The sequence below is a fragment of the Pipra filicauda genome, unplaced genomic scaffold (genome assembly GCF_003945595.2).
Source record: "Pipra filicauda isolate LSUMZ 115617 unplaced genomic scaffold, ASM394559v2 scaffold256_size1097316_pilon, whole genome shotgun sequence".
Lineage (NCBI taxonomy): Eukaryota > Metazoa > Chordata > Aves > Passeriformes > Pipridae > Pipra > Pipra filicauda.
The window spans coordinates 412,029-431,629 of NW_024104372.1; the positions used below are offsets into that span (position 1 = coordinate 412,029).

The following is a 19,601-nucleotide window of genomic DNA, read 5'->3' on the forward strand; positions in this document are numbered from 1 at the left end:
GTGGTATTTCTTTTGGAAAAGTAGGATATAAAGTTGGAGCCCCCTTGCTCACCTGACAGGAATGGAGGTGAAGGGCCGTTTGTAGATGTCTGAGAGCTTTTCCAGGACAACAGCTGCCGTAGTGAATATGCGGTAGGTGTGCAGGAAGGTGTTCAGGAAATCGATGCTCAGAAACCTCAAGTCTGTCAGTCGTTCCAAGAGGCGCTCGACGCTTGCGTAGCGGATTTGCGGCACTTTGCACGAGTTCAGTGTTTTGCTGAAGCAGATGTCAATGTCATCTCTATGAAGACGAGCATCGGATCTACACACAAAACCCAAATTTAAAACATTTTATCAATGAGTGGTTATGGCAAAGGAACGCTACGACTTTATCTGCTCTTGTCAACACAGAGGCGGCAAGTATATTTATATTATTGTATTTCATCAATGCAATAAACCTCTTAATCTGCTTAATCTAATATACCTGCTTCCATAACTAAGAGAATATAAAATTTATTTTTGGTAGATAATAATTTACATTCAAAGCCTAAGAAACCATTAATGATGCTTAAATTTCTGAAATGGAACAGAGGGCAGAATGGTCCCCTCTTGTCTCTTTCAGGCTACTATAGCCTGTAGTTCAATATTAGTAGAATGTCACTGTAGAATAATAGTGAACTGATTGCAATGTGTTTCTGCCGGGATCAAGCTTTATCTAAAATAGAGTAATGGATCCTAACAGAAGGCAGCAAAATTAATCCCTTAGCTAAGTTTAAGACTCACCTGCAAATTAACACCTGTCCTCAGACTCCAAGAATTACTTTTTGTTTTAAAAGAATAAAGAGGGAACAGCATGAAAGATCTCAAATTTCAAAGCAGTAACCAAGAAGAATCTTTGTTTCAGTGAGAAAGAAAAAAAGGACCAATTTTTGCTTGGTCATCAAAACAAAAATAATTTGTATAACCCTACCCAGAATGTTTTTTTGTCCTCAAATTCAATTTTGCTTAATTTTATCTAGCTGAAGGCTTAGTTTGTAAAAAAAAAAAAAAAAAAGATGAATACTAAGTAAAGTATCTTTTAATAAGCCTGTTATATTAAAATTATTTCATTTTCTCAGAATACATATCAAGGTATTTTATACAGTTTTAACTGTATTACATAAAAGAAACAATAAAATATCTTCTTTCTTAAGTTGGGCCCTCAGAAATGGAGCAGGTCTTTTTATTTCATTCAATGACATTTGACTCTGAAACAGTGTGCTGAAAATCAGACAAGTAAAATTTAAGAAAGAGAATGCCAAAGTTTTGTCTGTTGTTAAGATCCTGTATGGGTTTTAGAATTAAAATTTCATTCTCTTGACAATGGGATTAAGATTGTGCTGTAGTCATGTACTTTTAAGACTTAGCAGGTAACAGAAGTGTTTACACACACTGGAGATTTCCTGGAATAAACATGAAGACCATAAAATGCCTTATTTCCAGGGATCAAAGGTATGTGCCCTAAAGGTCTATTTATGGATGTTTTCTCTTTCCCATTTCAAAGCACAAAGAAAGGAGAGGAAACAACTACAAAAGAGGCATTTGAGAAACAAAGAGGTGACAGATAACAGTAGGAAAGGAAATAGATATCTGTCTATCCCTGTGTTTTATTCATTAATATTTATATTGGATAACAGTAGACAAAACTCATGTAAATTGAGGTAGATAGAAGATCCAAGAGGTAAAGTTTTGTTGAAAATTTGGAATCATGTACTGAAAATTGCTCTCTAGAAATAAAAATTATTTATTACAATAAATAACTGAAAGAATTTAAAGGTGAAGGAGGCAGGTTTAAGAAAAATTACCTCAGTGTGATCACTTAAAATTACAAGAGAAAATAATTTTTTATCAGAAATAGCAGAAAAAAAGAAAACATAAACTTTGGCTAATACAACAAAATACCTTGGAAAATGGCACTTGCCTTCAGTCACATAAATTCTCAAGACATTTTAAAATATATTCAATAAAATTATGAGTGGTATGACAGAGGAAAGCTATCTGAGAATAAAATCATTCATCTGAGGTGTAACTGAAGCCAACCTCACACATAACAGAAAAATCCAAGCTGTGATCCAACACCATGAATTAGGAGTTTACCATTCTGAGTGATCCCTACCATTCCAAGAAAGGGATTTGAAAACATATGTTTTGGGATATAAAATTTATTCCATTCAACAATACTGGGGAAAAAATAAATTAAACTCTTTTATTTTCTGAAAACACATTTTCTTTGTTAAAACTTTTATTAAAAAAACACAACAAGCTATTTTGTTCACTGGGGGGAAAAGGTTGCACTTACTTGATCATATGTGGCACTGTGACTTTAGAGTTTTCTTCAAACACTATTGTCATTAACCCATTGCATCTTATATTATCAATGCACTGTGAAAATAAGCATTAAGAACTGTTAAAATGAAAATACAGGGTAAGGGGACTTATTTCCACACTTTTTATATCCCTTTAAGCACAGCTTTTACAGGGCATGGGCTGACTGGGACAAGGTATTTTCACAAATGAAAAGCAGTGATGCAAGAATTACAGTGGACATGCTTTTTCAGCCTCTGCCTCTCGAAGTATTCAGCTCAGAATCCTAAGCATTTTGAGTTGGAAGTGATATTTCCTTTGAAGCTCCTTTGAAAGGGAGCAAAATTCATTACCTCTAGTGTTTCCTGAACAAGTGTAAGCTTAAAAAATCAAGACCACAAGTCAAAATACTTTGTACGGCAATGGATACACTAATACCTTACCCTTTACTCTGTGCAAAAGAACAGAGGGAAACACAAACAGTGCCTAGAAACACACTTGCAAATACAAATTGAAGTGACGCTTATTGTGAAACAGAAGTGTGAAAGTGCTGTCCAAGCCATTCCCTGCAAATTCTTGTATGTATGTTTTGGGCAAGTAATTAGGAGGTGGTGTTCTTTCACATAGTTCAGATGTGTCCAGAGAAGGAAACAGAGCTGGATCTCCACAGCTATAAATTTAAACCACGATCTATGTAGCTATATGTGGTTTTATTTATATATAAATTCAAGGTTTTAAGATTATTTGAAAAATCCAGCTGTAACAACTGACCATATGATTTGATCAAACTGTTGCCTAAAAGCAGTCACAAAAATACATCTAATAAAATACGTAATTTCCCCATTTTAATTTTAAATATTTCAAAGGAACCCTTTAGCACCAATATGATATCAGATGGCTTTTTTTAATTTATTATAATTTAGGTTAAGAATGGATTTATTCCTGGCTGTCCCATGTTTCAGGCCAATTCCTAAACAGTCTTTCTTCCCCAGAAAATAATTCCAATAACTGTACATGTCAATGGAACACCATAATTCATTGAAAATCTATTTTGTCAAAAATTCTCCAACCAGGTATGTCTGTAAGACAGAGAGCTGCAGCTCATAATGTAGATTGAGATTTTTCTTTTCATATTTTTGTTCTTTCAAAAATGTTACTCCAGCAGAGAGTAACTCAGAATACTTATTTTTAAGCAGTTTCTACTCATTATGACAATGATTCATCTGGAGATGTTGCCAGCAGTGACAGCAGCTTAAGAAATGCAACACATTCCACACTGATATTTCTCTAATCAATTATTACTCTTTAAATTAATAGAGGCTAGGACTTGAATTCAGGATTATGACAGATCTATGTACTTGTTGATCATATGCACACACACACAAAAAAATACCCTTAATTTAGATCTGCTTAGGTGAAAGTTCAGATAGTGCATTCAACTTCTTTCCCCAAATAGACTCGGATAAAATTTTGCCATTAGTTTTTAACTAAACACACAAAAAAATATTCCTGACATTAAAATATTTTGAAAAACCTTTTTTCTTCATTTACAATATGGACAGTTCCTGCAAACTGTCAGAATGCTCAGCAATATTTATAATGGTTTGTTAGTATTCTTTTTGGTGGAAAACAGAGTTTATCTCATTTTCTCACTACATTATTGATGTGATATGGCATAATTTTCACTCTCAGGACTCTCAGATGTTTTTTGATTTGTATGAAAGTCATGAACAAACCAGTACTATCCTTCTTCTTAAATCAGAATACATATCTGGATGGGCTCTTCCTAGACATGGAAATGATTACCATTAGTATTATGTTTGTACATGGACAATTTTGTAATTTATATCCCATCTCTGTCATTGAGAAACACATTTCACTGGTGACTCAAATGCAAAGACAGAATTTTGAGGAAAACAGGCAGCACTAAGGGGTTTTCATACAGAACACAGCAAATGAGCCCTCAAGAAATCAGCATCCCTGTCTCGGAATGGTTTTCAGAAATACAGAATAAACTAAGATCTCAGTGCACACATGACAAAGAATGCATTAAACTACCTGACTGATATCACTTGTCCACGCAGCTTTCTCCTGTCGTGATGGGGCTAAAAGGACAACAGTAAAAGGAGGAGCATCCGTAGGTTCAACTATAAGTTTGAAATCAAGGTGCCCAAACACCTGTCCAGAACCTTTTGCTTTACAGCCAGAGGAGGAAAAAAAAAATCAAAATATGAAACTTCAGAGTACAAGACAAATAAAAAATGGTTTCATTTAAAACAAAAGTTGCTTTAAAACATCACCCAGACAAAGAGCAAGTCCAATTGGGGATCCAAAAACTCATTTAGTTTTTCACATACAAAAATAGTGGAGTTGCTACACATTTTTCTAAAGATACCAAATAAGGCTAAATTACTTCTAACACTTCTATGCTCATATACCCTCAGCATACTAGAAATATCACTGAAATTAATGAAACTACTTCCACAGTTCAAGTTCAAAAGCTGAAAAACTGCAGGATGGAAATCAACATGAGTAACAATAAAATCAGCTTGAGCCTGTGTTTTGTTATTCCATTTGAACAAGCTCGCAGTTCAGACTTGTAGGGAGTCCAAGACAAAAGCTTTCCATGAATTCTGCCATTTCATTCAACCCCCCATTTATTTTAGAAATCCAATTATCTGCTGCTTGTTTTGAGGCTTTTTTTTCTTTCCAAGATCCTACGGGTGGAGCTATATACAAATGTCAGCAAATAATTTGTCACATTCCTTCAGTCCGTCCTCTTGAAAATCCGATGTGGGATGTCAACAGCACGAACAAATATAACATAACAAACCGTTACCTGAGCCAGCATGTCCATTATTGAAACATTCATTGTACTGAATCAGTTTAACAGTGTATTCCTCTGGTTTCATGCAGGGAGAAAACATATCAATTTGTTCTTACGAAAAACAAAAAAAAAAAGGTAGCAATTTTTGGAAACTAGAAACCATAATTATCACAAACAGCTGAATTTAACTTACAATCATCATCACTGGCATCTGTCTCCTCAATCAATGTGCACTCTATTAACGACAGAACACCTCCTGTCTATGAAAACAAAGAACAATTTTCACAAATTTCGTCATTTGTTCCCATTTGTCATGACAGTTATTTTTAAACTTTGATACAACTTACTCTAACATTTTACATTACTCAGAGCTCTTAGGAAGATATATCAATTTCATCATGCACATTTTTTCTTCAAGACCTAAACCCAGACAGAATAAATATAATTTTTTTTTAATCCAGTAGTACAACATACAACATTTATTTCACTTTTACCACACTGTAATTCACATCACATATGGACTTGTACACAAGTTCCAAAAAAGTTAAACAGAATTTCATCTTCTCCTGAATTTAAATGAAATAGATACAAGGTTTTTTAAAGGTTCTGTTATAGTCTAATTATTTTGCAAAGTACTTGAACTATTTAAGATGTGCAAAGAGAGAAAGTCCATAAACAGTCTTAATAACCTCCCAGAATGTCAAATTAAAATTCTATTCAACATAATCCACTCTGTAAGCTGCCAGCATCTCTTTATCCACAAGCCAGCCCTATAAAAGCCTGTTTCTAAGCAAGCATAACTAGATTGTTCTTAGATGACATTTCAGTTTAAGAGAATGTGCTGTCCAGGAAACAGAATTGACTTTTAAAACTAATTTTATTAGAGTTCTCGAAAATGTTCTTTGGCAATTCTGCAGGATTGTACTGGCTGATTTATGCACTGAAAACTGACTTATATTCAGTGCTACATACACTAAATTTATTCACTGCTTCATATGATACATCATGCCTTATTCCTAACCCCCAGCTTATTAGAATTAACTGGTTTTAGAAAAATCCCATAGTTAGTAATAATGTTGGCTGAATTCCATTATTTGAAATCAAAGGACAAAGCAGTTAATAACTGTTTATCACCCCACTTCTGTTTATAACCTTACAGGCAAACCTCAGTGTAAAGCCATAAAATAACATAATATTGACATTTCACCAAAATGTGTTTTTATTGTGTAGCTTAAACATATTGTAAAGTCCGTACCTTGAGAAGATGCAGTTTTCCTCCTGAACTTCTAGTACAAATTAAAAAATGTTTTGTAAACAAGAAGCACTGCCTTTCTCCTTCTTTCTTCAAAGACAATGAGCCCAGGCGAACTTTACTAAGCTTTCCCCTCTCAACTGAAGGGACTTGGATAAGGGAACCTGATAATAAAGATGCAAAATTTACTGTATTAAAGTAATATTTAGTAGGCAGTGTTTAAGTTAATGCATTCAATATTATTATGTTAATAAATGCAACTCTTCATTCTAGTATCAATGTATATCAGTCTGTCTCTGAAGCACAAGTCAATCATCTTTTTTTTGCAAAAGTTCCCTTTGGTTTTTATCATAAATAGATTCAAACAAGTATGACTAATACTTATGTGCATGGCAGGATTAGATCTTGGGCTAATTATGCAATTAAACACACTAATAGCTCATTGATCAGAAAATGTAGCTGAGCAGCAAAAAGCACTTTTGACAGCTACTAGACTTGCAAAAGACAAGTTACTTACAAGTCAAAGAGGCAGAGAATGGAAAGAATATGTTTTGAAGGAAAGGAGTTTGTTGTATGTGTGTGAGCCTGTGTGCAAGAGAGATGGAAATGAAGCACATTTCTTCTGCTTATCTTGTGCTGCATAATTTTTAGTGCTCCACAGCTCATCTAAAATGTGTTATCAGTAAAACACTTCTGGAGTAAATTGAACCTTCTTATGTAAGTCTGAATTTGTGCTCCAGGCTGGGGACAGCTCTGCTCCTCTGCTGTTTCATACCTCAGTCTCTGACCAGCTTTTCCAGATTGATACCACCATGTGTATCACCTCCAAATTTGGAACTGGAGTTAAATTTGGTAGTGCAGTGCAACTCCTCTACATATCAAAGGGAGAGATTTCTATCATACAACTTGCTGTGAGCAGACAGGGCAGCCAAGAGACCTCCTAATATCATTCCCACACATCTATCCTCACTATCACCCTTACACTGCATCTTATTTCAACATTAGCCAGCTAATAGAGCTAAACCAGCAGGAAACTAACGCTACAAAGAGGTAGCTGACAGCTCCCTGGTAGGAGTAAGGTCAAAAGGGCACCAAAGAACTCATGGGACAAAGGGAGGAGGTCTTTGACCTGCCTCTTCTGGAGGCAAGAAGACATGTGTCAAAGCTCAAACTTGACACAATGCCAGCCTGAAAGAACCATCCATGAAATATTAGATTAGTCATTCTTTACACTGTCAAAAGAATTATCCTGCTCAAAGTTCTTAAACTAACAAACAGAGAAATTGAGGTAACTGATAAAGCTGCTACTTATCTATATTTTTCTACACCTATCTCCCTTTATATATTTCATTAGCCTTAAGTTATTGATGCATAAACTTCTACTGACATGGGAAAATACACAGCAGTAAATCTGCCACAGAACAGCGTTCTCTGACAGCCATTTCACACTTAAACTGAACATGTACAACGTGATTCGTGTTACTGCAACAAAACAGTGGAGTAAAGTTGTGCTAGAACTATGCAAAAGAATTTGGAATGTTTTAGGTTCACTTAAATTCTCATCAAACTCCATAAATACTTATTGGTTGTTGTGCATTTCCCCTGGACAAAACATCCTACCTGCCTCAGCTGTGAGAGACAGAAAGGAGATAATTTCCATGTGTGGGAATGAATGGTGACTTTGCAACATTACATCGAGGTTAGAGAAGCCCTGCCTCTCTTGCTATGGGGTAGATGGAACAGACCAAGTAGGTGGGGGGGAATGGAAACAGGTCCCTGGTCAGAGACTTAAAAGAATTCCCTCCCGACCCCCATCACCTCCCCAGGTGGCCTTAAAGAACAGGTATGAGGCCCTGGACCCAGAGAGTCAGGCAGATGACACTCAAAGATCTGTCTGGGGGGTCTCCCAGTTGCACCCCATCTACTAGATGGATCACAACCACAGCTATTAAGAAAAAAAGTAGTTGTAGTTGGTGATTCCCATCTCAGGGGAACTGAGGGTCCTGTATGCCGAGCAGACCCATCCCACAGGGAAGTCTGCTTCCCTTCTGGAGCCACGGTGACAGATATTAGCAAGAGACCTTCCGAGCTAATTCAGCCCTCCGATTATTACCCACTGTTGGTAGTGCAGGTTGGCAGTGATGAGATCAGTAAAAGAGGTACCAGGGCAATTAAAAAGGACTTTAAGGCTTTGAGTCAATTTATTGATGGGACAGGAGCACAGGTGGTGTTTGCTTCAATTCCTGCAGTAACAGGGATGAACGAGGAGAGGAGTAGGAAAACCCATCTTAACAATAGGTGGCTAAAGGATTGGTGCCACAAGCAGAATTCTGGGTTTTTTGATCATAGGGCAAAATTTATGCTACCAAGCCTGCTAGAGCCAGGTGGGCTTCATCTATCTAGCAAGGACAAAAAAGCCATAGCATATAAGTTGGCAGGGCTGATCAAGAGGGCTTTAAACTAGGTTTGAAGGGAGAAGGGGTTGAAACCAGGCTCTCCACAGATGAGCCTGAGGGTGAAAAGCCAGAGTTAGAAGTGAAATCAGCAGCCCAGCTCAAGTGCACGTACACCAATGCACACAGCGTGGGTAACAAACAAGAGGAGCTGGAAGCCATCGTGCAGCAGGAAAGCTGTGCTGTAGTCGCCACCACGGAAACGTGGTGGGATGACTCACCTGACTGGAGTGCTGCCATGGGTGGCTACAAGCTCTTCAGAAGGGATAGACAAGGTAGGAGAGGGGGAGGGGTGGCTCTGTATGTTAGAGAGTCTCTTGACTCTGTAGAACTTGAAGTCAGTAACAACAAGGTTGAGTGCCTGTGGATCAGAATCAGGGGGAAGGCCAACAAGGCTGACATCCTGGTGGGAGTCTGTTATAGATCACACAACCAGGATGAAGAATTATTCTACAAGCAGCTGGCAGAGGTTTCAAAATCACCAGCCCTTCTTCTTGTGGGTGACTTTAACCTGCCGTATGTCTGCTGGGAACTCAACACAGGGGAGAAGAGGCAGTCTAGGAGATTCCTAGAGTGTATAGAGGATAATTTCCTGCTCCAGCTGGTAAATTAACCTACCAGAGGTGGGGCCCTGCTAGACCTGCTGCTCACAAAAAGAGAGGGGCTGGTGGGAGATGTGGTGGTTGGACGCCATCTGGGGTACAGTGACCATGAAATGATAGAGATTTCAATACTCGGTGAAGTAAGGATGGGCGTCAACAAAGCCTCTACCCTGAACTTCTGGAGGGCAGACTTTGGCCTATTCAGGAGGCTGGTTCAGAGAGTACCTTGGGAAACAGCCCTTAAAAACAAAGGGGTTCAGGAAGGATAGATATACTTCAAGAAAGAAATCTTGAAGGCGGAGGAGCAGGCTGTCCCAATGTGCCAAAAGGCGAGCCGGTGGGGAAGACGACCTGCCTGGCTGAACAGGGAGATTATGCAGGAAACTTTGGAAAAAACAGGATCTATTGCCTTTGGAAAAAAGGGCTGGCTACTCATAAAGCGTTTAGGAATGTAGTTAGGTCATGTAGAAAGAAAATTAGAGAGGCGAAAGCACAATTTGAACCTTATCTGACCACTTCTGTTAAGGACAACAAAAAGTGTTTTTGTGAATACATCAATAGCAAAAGGAGGGGCAAGGAAAACCTCTGTTCTTTGTTGGACATGGAGGAGAACATAGTTACCAAAGACAAGGATAAGGCTGAGATACTTAACACTTTCTTTGTCTCAGTTTTCAACAAGAAGACAGGTTATCCTCAGGACAAGTGGCTTCCTGGGCTGGTAGACAGAGACAGGAAGCAGATCAGCCCTCCTGTTATCCAGGAGGAAGAAGTTAGTGACCTGCTGAGCCACTTGGATCCTCACAAGTCTATGGGACCAGAGGGGATCCATCCTAGGGTGATAAGGGAGCTGGTGGAAGAGCTCGCCAAGCCACTCTCCATCATTTACCAACAGTCCTGGCTCACTGGGGAGGTCCCAGATGATTGGAAGCTGGCTAACATGATGCCCATCCACAAGAAGGGCCTGAAGGACGATGCAGGAAACAACAGGCCTGCCAGCCTGACCTCAGTGCCTGGCAAGGTTATGGAGCAGATCATCCCGAGTGTGATCATGCGGCACCTACAGGATGGACATGGGATCAGACCCAGCCAGGATGGGTTTAGGATGGGTAGGTCCTGTCTGACCAAACTGATCTCCTTTTATGATCAGGTGACCCACCTGCTGGATGAGGGGAAGGCTGTGGATGTGTCTACCTGGACTTCAGCAAAGCCTTTGACACCATCTCCCACAGCACACTCCTGGAAAAGCTGCAGCCCATGGCTTGGACAGGGGCATCCTGTGCTGGGTTAGGAACTGGCTGGAGGGCCGGGCCCAGAGAGTGGTGGTGAACGGGGCTGCATCCAGTTGGCAGCCGGTCACTAGTGGTGTCCCCTAGGGATCAGTGTTGGGCCCAGTTCTGTTTAATATCTTTATTGATGAACTGGACGAGAGGGGGGCGTGTGGATCTGCTGGAAGGCAGGAGGGTTCTGCAGAGGGACCTGGACAGGCTGGAGAGATGGTCTGATTCCAGTGGGATGAGGTTCAACAAGGCCAAGTGCTGGGTCCTGCACTTTGGCCACAACAACCCCCTGCAGCCCTACAGGCTGGGCACAGAGTGGCTGGAGAGCAGCCAGGCAGAAAAGGACCTGGGAGTTTGGATTGACAGGAAGCTGAACATGAGCCAGCAGTGTGCCCAGGTGGCCAAGAGGGCCAATGGCATCCTGGCCTGGATCAGGAACAGTGTGGCCAGCAGGACCAGGGAAGTGATTCTTCCTGTACGCAGCCTGGTACTCAGAGGGGAGGCCACACCTGGAGTGCTGTGTCCAGTTCTGGGCCCCTCAGTTCAGGAAGGACATTGAGGTGCTGGAGCAGGTCCAGAGCAGAGCAACAAGGCTGGTGAAGGGACTCGAGCACAAGTCCTATGAGGAGAGGCTGAGGGAGCTGGGGTTGTTCAGCCTCGAGAAGAGGAGGCTCAGGGGAGACCTCATCACTCTCTACAACTCCCTGAAAGGAGGTTGTAGCCAGGTGGGGGTTGGTCTCTTCTCCCAGGCAACCAGCAGTAGGACAAGAGGGCACAGTCTTAAACTGTGCCAGGTGAAGTTTAGGTTGGACATTAGAAAGAAATTCTTTATAGAGACAGTGATTGGCCATTGGAATGGGCTGCCCAGGGAGGTGGTGGAGTCACTGTCCCTGGAGGTGTTTAAGAAGAGACTGGATGTGGCACTCAGTGCCATAGTCTAATTGGCAGGGTGGTAATGGGTCATGGGTTGGACTTGATGATCCCTTAGATCATTTGGTCCCTTAGATCCAAAGGGACATTGCAAGGCCAACAAATGTGTTTAAAACTTAAAAATTGCTCAAACACTTCCCAGTACAAAGCTCTTTGTGTCATTTTCCTCCTAAAATTCTATCTATACCTTTAGGGTAGAAATATTCAACCTGTACATTCAATTTCTGCTTTGCTTATTAGAATAGTAGTATCTATAAATATTATATGCTTACAGACTTAACTTCACAGGTAACTTTTATTTTACTTATTTTTAGTTTCATTAGAATGCTTCCAGGACTAACATATTTTGCTCTGCTATAATGCACTGAAGGTTAAATGATGTTCTTAGACAGAGGTGAAATATTATTTTTTAATAAGGCAAAACAAAATAAACTTTTTAAAAGCAGGAAAGAGAGACTGCGTTTTCTGTATTTTATATTTACAGAGAGAAACACATCTCCTATACATACTGCAGGGCTGACATCAAGGAAGGACCTTGTGCATTCCCATCAAGCTTTTGTGATTAAGGAAACTGGGCATTGGCTCACTGGGCATTCTACAGATTTCCTCTTAAGGAAAAAAATGGTCACAATTGGCCAATGTACAGTTGCAATGAACAAGTGAAGCTAATTTTAGGACATTCATTAACAGTATAGTTTGGACAACAGTGTAATCTTTTATTCAGCTACAGGCCTAAGCACTTTCAGTACTTCTGTGCTGCCAGAGTAGTCACACTGTCAGGCTTTGTCCAATCCGAGGAATAGAAAAAATTTTAGCTACATTCAGGCTGCCTGATTTAGCAACCCAGTTTGGCTTTCTCCATTTTGGAGTTTGGGGGGTTTGTTACTTCTTTTGTTGTTTGTTTTTACCATTCAGGTGGTCAAACACTGGGAGACGTTGTTCATTCAGAGAGGCTGTGGAGTCTACATCCATGGAAACAACCAAATCCTGACTGGACATGGCACAGAGCAACCTGCTCCAGCTGATGCTGCTTTAAGCAACAGAGACTAGAAGGGATCTTAAAGAAAATTTTCCTTAATTGTCTGTGTGCCTGACAATAAAAACTGCATCTAAGTAAGTGATAGGGAAAAAGAGACCCCAAGAAACTTGAAGGAGAATCCATAGCCTACACTGCAAAGCACTGCCAGAGATAGTTCCTATGGTCTCAACTTGTAAAAGTCAACAGAATCAGTCCCTTCTTAAAGAAGTAAAGTATATGACATAGGCAAAGCTGTAATTAACATCCATTGAAAAAGCCTAAACAAAGGTAAAGGAACCTCTCTCGTTTTTTAAGCTGAAAAAGAGGTTTCCCGAACCCATCTACACTGATCAATACAATGAACAGAAGGCTAATGGAAATTAGAGGAGATGGACATCTCTGCCAAGGTGACCCTACTGCCATGGGCTCTATTCAGATTTCTGCACTTACACAGAATCACAGGCAGTGGGTGTTCCACAAGATAAACTGATGCAGTCTTCTGTAACATACACTCTTGTCCACTGTCCTTTGACTGTATGCCTAGAAATAAATCTGAATTTACTTTACTGAAACTATGGGTTTTGCCTGGGTCTAACACTCCAACAGTAACCTTGTTCAGACTTACTCTCACAGAAAAAACTGTAAGTTCTATTGATGAAACAGTGGGTACACAGACAAAATATTATCAGTCTTAAGGAGGAAAATCTAATAAATATATAAATATAAAATATTGTAATAATCTTGAAAAAAAAATCTAAAATTTAATTAAATTGCATGGTACAAGTCAATCTAGGGTAATCACAGCCCTATAATTTTTTGGCTGTGGATGCAACAACTTGGTATTTTCCTCAAAGCCATATTCATAACTCTTAAAATACCTCACAGGTAACAAATGCACATATTTAATGAAGAAACAGGTAAATTAATAGTGACTGTTTTGAGAACAATATTGGGAGTTATTATAGAAAGTTTTGTAGTGTGGCCACATAACTACAGAAACAGTACAAGATGCATTTCAGAATACATACAAAGCCTATTAATCACCAACTGTGATACCATTAAATACCAAATGTTCTGCTGAGGTTATCTGGAAAAGGTTTAATGCAGGGATGCACCTAAATTATATTCCTAATCTTTCCTGACTATACTTAATGCTTTTCAGCACTAAGGAAAAAACCCAGTTGAAATCGTATACTACAGATCTGTAGTTACTGTGTACAAATCCACCATATTGTTTTAAGAGATCCAGAAGTAAATTATTGTATAAATGGAAGAAAAATAAGCAGTAAAGTAAACCCCACCAAATAGGAACTGTAACCAGTTTGCAGTTCCTGGTAAAAAGTGACACTTACTTTAAATGGAAAAGTTATTTTATCACAGTTTTGTGGAACTTTACAACAAATCCTACCTCTGCAATAACTAGTTTTGGTAGAAAGGGTTTTCAAAAGTTCCATCAATAGACAGAAAGGAAAACAGTGTTTCCCTCCATCCATTTGACAACCACAGTCCAGGCAGAATGTACGGCAGTGTTCCATGGGGGCTTTACTACTCATGTGCTGCTGTTTTCCAAGGCTTCTGAAGAAAACAGCACAGAAGTGTCCAACTACAGCCCAAAGTGTCCAACTACAGCCCAGGTCATTTTGTGGCCTACCCTACACGGACCACGAGCAGGTTTAGGATGCTGGCTGTGCCCAGCGTAGTCACCTGGCTGATGATGGCAACATGAATCCTGCTGGCTTTAATGCAGTTTTTCCATGATAATATAGAGAGATTTAAAGAAGAATGCCTTACCTTGGCGTATAAAAGTTTGGCTGGTGTCCAGTAGTATGTCACAGCCTTCTACTATGGTTCTCTCTATGGCCAGATTCTTCCGGATATTCTCCGTGTCACTCACCTCATCATGCATCACCCTGTTGGACGCAACAAAAAAGGCATGATACATAATTTTTTTCCTGAACTGGGCTGGACTGCACTGTTTGGAAGCTACTCCTCCCTCAGAACTACACTGATGAGATGGAAATGAGTCACAAAATTTCATATTTACGGTCTATACAGTTTATGAGCCGAGAACAATCAATCAGCCTTCAATTCTGAATGTTCAGTGATGAATTAGTCAGATCAGCAATGAACTCTGACTTATGAGATGAAGCCAACCCAAAGCTGACTTGTGCGTATCTTTTACAACCAAATATTCTCCAAGCACATATTTGGTGAATAATCCAGACAAACAAGATTTATATCTCAGAGTTCACTCAGGGTTTCTTTGTTCACAGCAGAAAACTTTGTTTCCCAGGGATGAGAACCACATTTCCCACTAGGCTGATGAGAGGAACATCTGAGAACAGTCTGCGGGGTTCAGGGAAGAGCTTCATTTTGCAGGGAGCATCAGTTCTCAAAATACATCTGTAATTCCTGATTATCTGGCATTATTTGAAGCATATGTGAAAATTAGTTATTACATTAATGCACAAAAACTATAGCATAGGTTGAGAACTTGGTACTTTTCAAGACCCAGAATACTGAAAATGTCATTTTTCTTTAAACTATGAAACAAAAAAATTATTTCTCTATGTAAGGAAAACTGCTTTGGTCATAACCCAGGGGTAGGTGGTTTCTATAGTGATTCTGTTCTCCCCTAACCAAAACCTGTATATTTATGTTAGCCAAAAAAAAAAAAAAAAAGAAAAATAGAAGAGATAAAATATTAAATTAAGATATTTTTGTTATTTTTCATTATCTTATGTTTTGATTTTGATAGTTTTCTTTAAAATACATACTTTTTTTTAAGGGAACAAAACCAAATCAAAACAAAGAAAATAAGTTTTTCACTGCAAAACCTTTGATTCAAAATTATCAGACATAATGTAGAAAAATCTTACCTTGAAAGTTCTTCTAGTTTAGATTTAGCAAATTCAAGGCTTTTTCGCTCAACATGTTCATGTGGTGTGTGAGCCAGAAGTTCATGAAGTGTTATAATATATCTAGGAATCTTGAAACAAGTAAGGTATAAAATCAGTAAATGTAGACATACTTTCCCTCAATTTTAATAGGATATGTGCATCTAATTTTATTGTGACATTGAAAGTGCCAGCTGACCAGTCTGTATTTAGGTAAAATTCACACTGGACAAAATTCTTCATTGAAAAATATGCAGTATTTGACTATTAAAGGCTACGGGGTAGCACAAGGACCCTTCAGAGCTTTATAACCAGAACATGACTGATAGAAGTTATTTCGGAGAAGGAGACACAACATGGTGCCTAAGTGAAAAGTCGTTAGCAATGACATCACCCAACAGATCTGAACAGGATCCCCTCTCTCCCTCCCATGACATTGTTTCAGCTCAACCAAAGGAAATCCCAAAAACTTTAAAAGATACCAATTCAAAGATTAGAAAAGCATTGTTGCAGGTGCTAATGACTCCTTGGGCTAATATGAATAACTGGTACTAACTTAAGAGTCACTGATGTCCCTTAAATGTACCTAATTTGTTTTGCCAAAAACTGAACAAACTGAGGGTGTTCACTATTCTCCTGATGAGTAAAACACTAGGTTAAATGAAACAGACACAAAATTATCAGACCACTGCTTCACATAAATCCTAAAACAGCTGCAAATATTAATCCAGACAGACCACAAAAAACTCCCAGAAAGATAAGTAAAGTTTTCACAACTTTTGCAATATATTTTTCATTTTCCACAGACCAAGTCACTGGAGAACAAAGTGAGGGGAAAGTTGCAAATGTATTCCTGGTAAAATGCTTGTGGCTGCTCTGATTTGCTATATGAGATGTATCATCCGTCTTTGGACTTTATCAGAAGGGATAAGTCAAGGAATTGTTTCTCAGCAATTTTCTTTGTCTCACACTCCCCTCCATGGCTTCTATACTTGTGACTGCTGCTTGCTCTAGAGCAGATGTATTGGTCACATAATCTGACCAGTGGATGTTTAAGATTGTTCGGAGGCAGCGTTGATGGAAGCGTTCTGGGAGACGCAGGTGGTGGCGGTAGACACAGCTGCGATGGGCAGGGCACGTCTCCAGGATGAAGGACCACCGCCTCCCTAAGATCCTGCTTTATGGTGAACTTGCCACCGGCTGCCGCAAGAGAGGAGCCCCGAAGAAAAGATACAAGGACTCCCTGAAACAACATCTCAGCCTTGGCCATATTGATCACCATAACTGGTCTACTCTGACCTCAAATCGGGAGGCCTGGAGACACACCATCTATAACGCTGCTGTCTCCTTTGAGAACACACGCAGGATCACTCTCGAGGAGAAAAGGCAACACAGAAAGAACCGTGTTCTGCAGAATTTACCATCTAAAGAGTCTTTCTACTGTGCCTTTTGCAATCAGATATGTCTATCTCGTATTGGCCTCATAAGTCACCAACGTGCCTGTAACAAATGTGGTTAGAGCCTTCCCAAATCTTCGTTCGCGAAGCCCAGCCATGAATGAACACTCCCCTCCAGCCTACATAAGATTCTGAATAAAGATAAACCAGTATATTTGGAGAAAAGACCTCTACAAGCAAAGTTTTGGTAAAATAACAAAATAAATTTAAACTAATTTGCAGGAGAGTATTTTTAGTTAAGCAAGAGGAACCTTCAATCTATTATAATGTCAGTAACACCAAATGAAACAACCAAAAAGTAAAACCAAAAGCAGTATACACAAAAAATACACAGAGACTACCTGAAACATGGGGTAAGTAAGGAAAGTTTCCAGCATTCGCCCCTCACATGCTGGGTTGGCTTCATATTGCTTCAAGAGTTTGTCAAAATCTCTGTTTTGCTTACAGTTTGCCAGTATTTGTAGGCTATATTGATGATTCCGAACAAATTCTTGATATATGTTCAGCATTGGCAGCAGAATGTCAAATAAGTCAGCTAGAAAAAGCAGAGAAACGCTTTTTTTTCCCAACTACCCATCTCTGGAAATATATTTTTAAAGGAAGTACTACTTTCTATGAAAGTGAATTACAATTATCAGTTCTGTGTCCAATACACTGACATTTTAGAAACATTAAATGTGGCTCTTTCACATGTCAAACCATGGCTATTCTGATAGCTAATAGTCAGATACATCACCAAAAAATAAGGGGCCCAAGTCTAGTCAATGCTTAGGGCAGAGGAATCCTCATATACAGACCATCTGCCCACACAGGACTCTCACTACACCAGATCCTGTGGTTTTAATTCTGCAAATGCATTCCCTTTTAAAAAGTCATCTTTTTTATTTTTTTTTAAAAAGTCCTTATTGAATTTAAAAAAAATAAATACGAAATGTATACCCCTAGAGAAAACAAAGTAACTTACCTAGAATTAAGGTAGGCCAGTTAGCTATTCTTGCTTTTAAGCCTTGGTGAAATATCTCATGAAGAAACATGATTGTTTCACTGAAAAACAAGTATTTAAACAAACAAAAAGACAATTTTGGTTTTATTTTCTGATTAATAATTCACAGAGAAACATCTCTTCCTGGTTAGTAGTACATTTTGCACTTTGCTAGGAAAAAAACAGAAGAAAGTTATTGTTATGAAAATAAGTGCTTCCTTTTATTGCATTGTTTAAAAATTTTAGTTTAGTACTTCTAAAAAACACATAGTATTTGCTGTAGAAAGCATATGCTAACAGTGAAAAGGAAACCTGCCTCATAACTAAAGGAACATGTTCTATTTCTTAGAAGTTCAGGGTAGACTTGGTTGCAATCCCTATCCCATAGCCAACGTGAGATGCCTGCTGGCTTATTTGTACATGCTCATTACAATAGTACTTGGATGCTTAAAGAAAGAACAATTCTTTTTTTGTAGGATATGAAAAGACAAGTGAGATGGAAGGAGACTCCCTAGGCAGGACAACAGAAAATAGAAAATTTGATACACTCATCTTCAGAGTTTTATCGGGATCATATGAGGCCACTAAGTCAAAGTTTGCTCTCTTAAAAGAAAAAGAAACAGGAAAGGTGACAGAAAGTTATGAGAAGTGCCCCAAGAGGCACAATTTTTCCTTTTTTCCTCTAACAGAGGAAGACATAGAATGTTAGAACATAAAGAGATCTTGCTGGTTTCAAACGGCATCACCAACAGCATCTTTGCCTTTTAGAGCCAGAAAACAAGGGCCAAACCTCACTAGCGTGAACTGAACAACTGAACCAAAATGGGAAGAAGCAGTCACAGAAACTCAAAAAAAACCAAAATAAAAAACCTCAAAAAACCCAAAGTAAAGCCCCTGTACCTGTTGAGGAAAATGCTGCTGACATCATCATGGCTGATGGGCGGCTTCTTTGAGCTTGCAGCCATCCTGAGCGGCCTCAGGAAACAGTTCACAAGCACATAAAGCTGATGCACATACTCAGATTCAGCCTCCACCATGTTGAAAACTATCTGATTCCTCTTCCTCATGCTTTCTGCATGAGGAGAACAAATGTAATCTTGAACAATAGTTTTCCATTTTCTTCTACATAACCAGCCCCGCATAAAGCTCTGAACCTAAAAATAGATCAGGCAGAACAAGAAAATGAGAGAAAAAAAAAAGTTACACAACTTATCACAACACCTTCACTGCAGAAATAAGCCTGAAAATGAAATGCCATTGCTTAAAAATAAAAATATGTTCTTTTATTGATCTATAATTGTTCCGCAATTACATACATTTTCAACTTCTGTTTGTTAGAGGTCATATTTGTTGCCAGGAAACAGACTGTAAAGATATCACATATATATCAGGGAACCTTTTAGTTCAAGCTCAAGAGTTGTACCCTTCCCATCAGCACAACACATTTTTCAGCTCCTTTTACCTCTCATTTCTCTCATACTCCCAAAAGTATCGTGCAATTCTTCCAGGTAACACACTTCAAGACATACTCAATATCATTACAGACGGAATTCTGAAATAACTGTTAAACTCAGTTTGCTTTCT

General features: G+C 38.9%; 1 protein-coding gene across 4 annotated transcripts in view; it reads right to left on the reverse strand.

Moving 5' to 3' along the window:
• RASGRF2 (Ras protein specific guanine nucleotide releasing factor 2) overlaps positions 1-19,601 on the reverse strand; it is a 124,791-nt gene that overhangs the window by 52,918 nt on the left and 52,272 nt on the right. For all 4 annotated transcript variants that reach the window (XM_027742699.2, XM_027742698.2, XM_027742697.2 and 1 more), the window contains exons 5-14: positions 18,918-19,171; positions 18,000-18,079; positions 17,377-17,570; positions 15,561-15,670; positions 14,473-14,591; positions 6,405-6,565; positions 5,343-5,409; positions 4,381-4,517; positions 2,318-2,400; positions 53-301 (exon numbers count right to left, since the gene is read on the reverse strand). In XM_027742699.2, the coding sequence (XP_027598500.1) occupies positions 53-301; positions 2,318-2,400; positions 4,381-4,517; positions 5,343-5,409; positions 6,405-6,565; positions 14,473-14,591; positions 15,561-15,670; positions 17,377-17,570; positions 18,000-18,079; positions 18,918-19,171 (1,454 nt within the window). The remainder of the gene's footprint in view (positions 1-52; positions 302-2,317; positions 2,401-4,380; positions 4,518-5,342; positions 5,410-6,404; positions 6,566-14,472; positions 14,592-15,560; positions 15,671-17,376; positions 17,571-17,999; positions 18,080-18,917; positions 19,172-19,601) is intronic.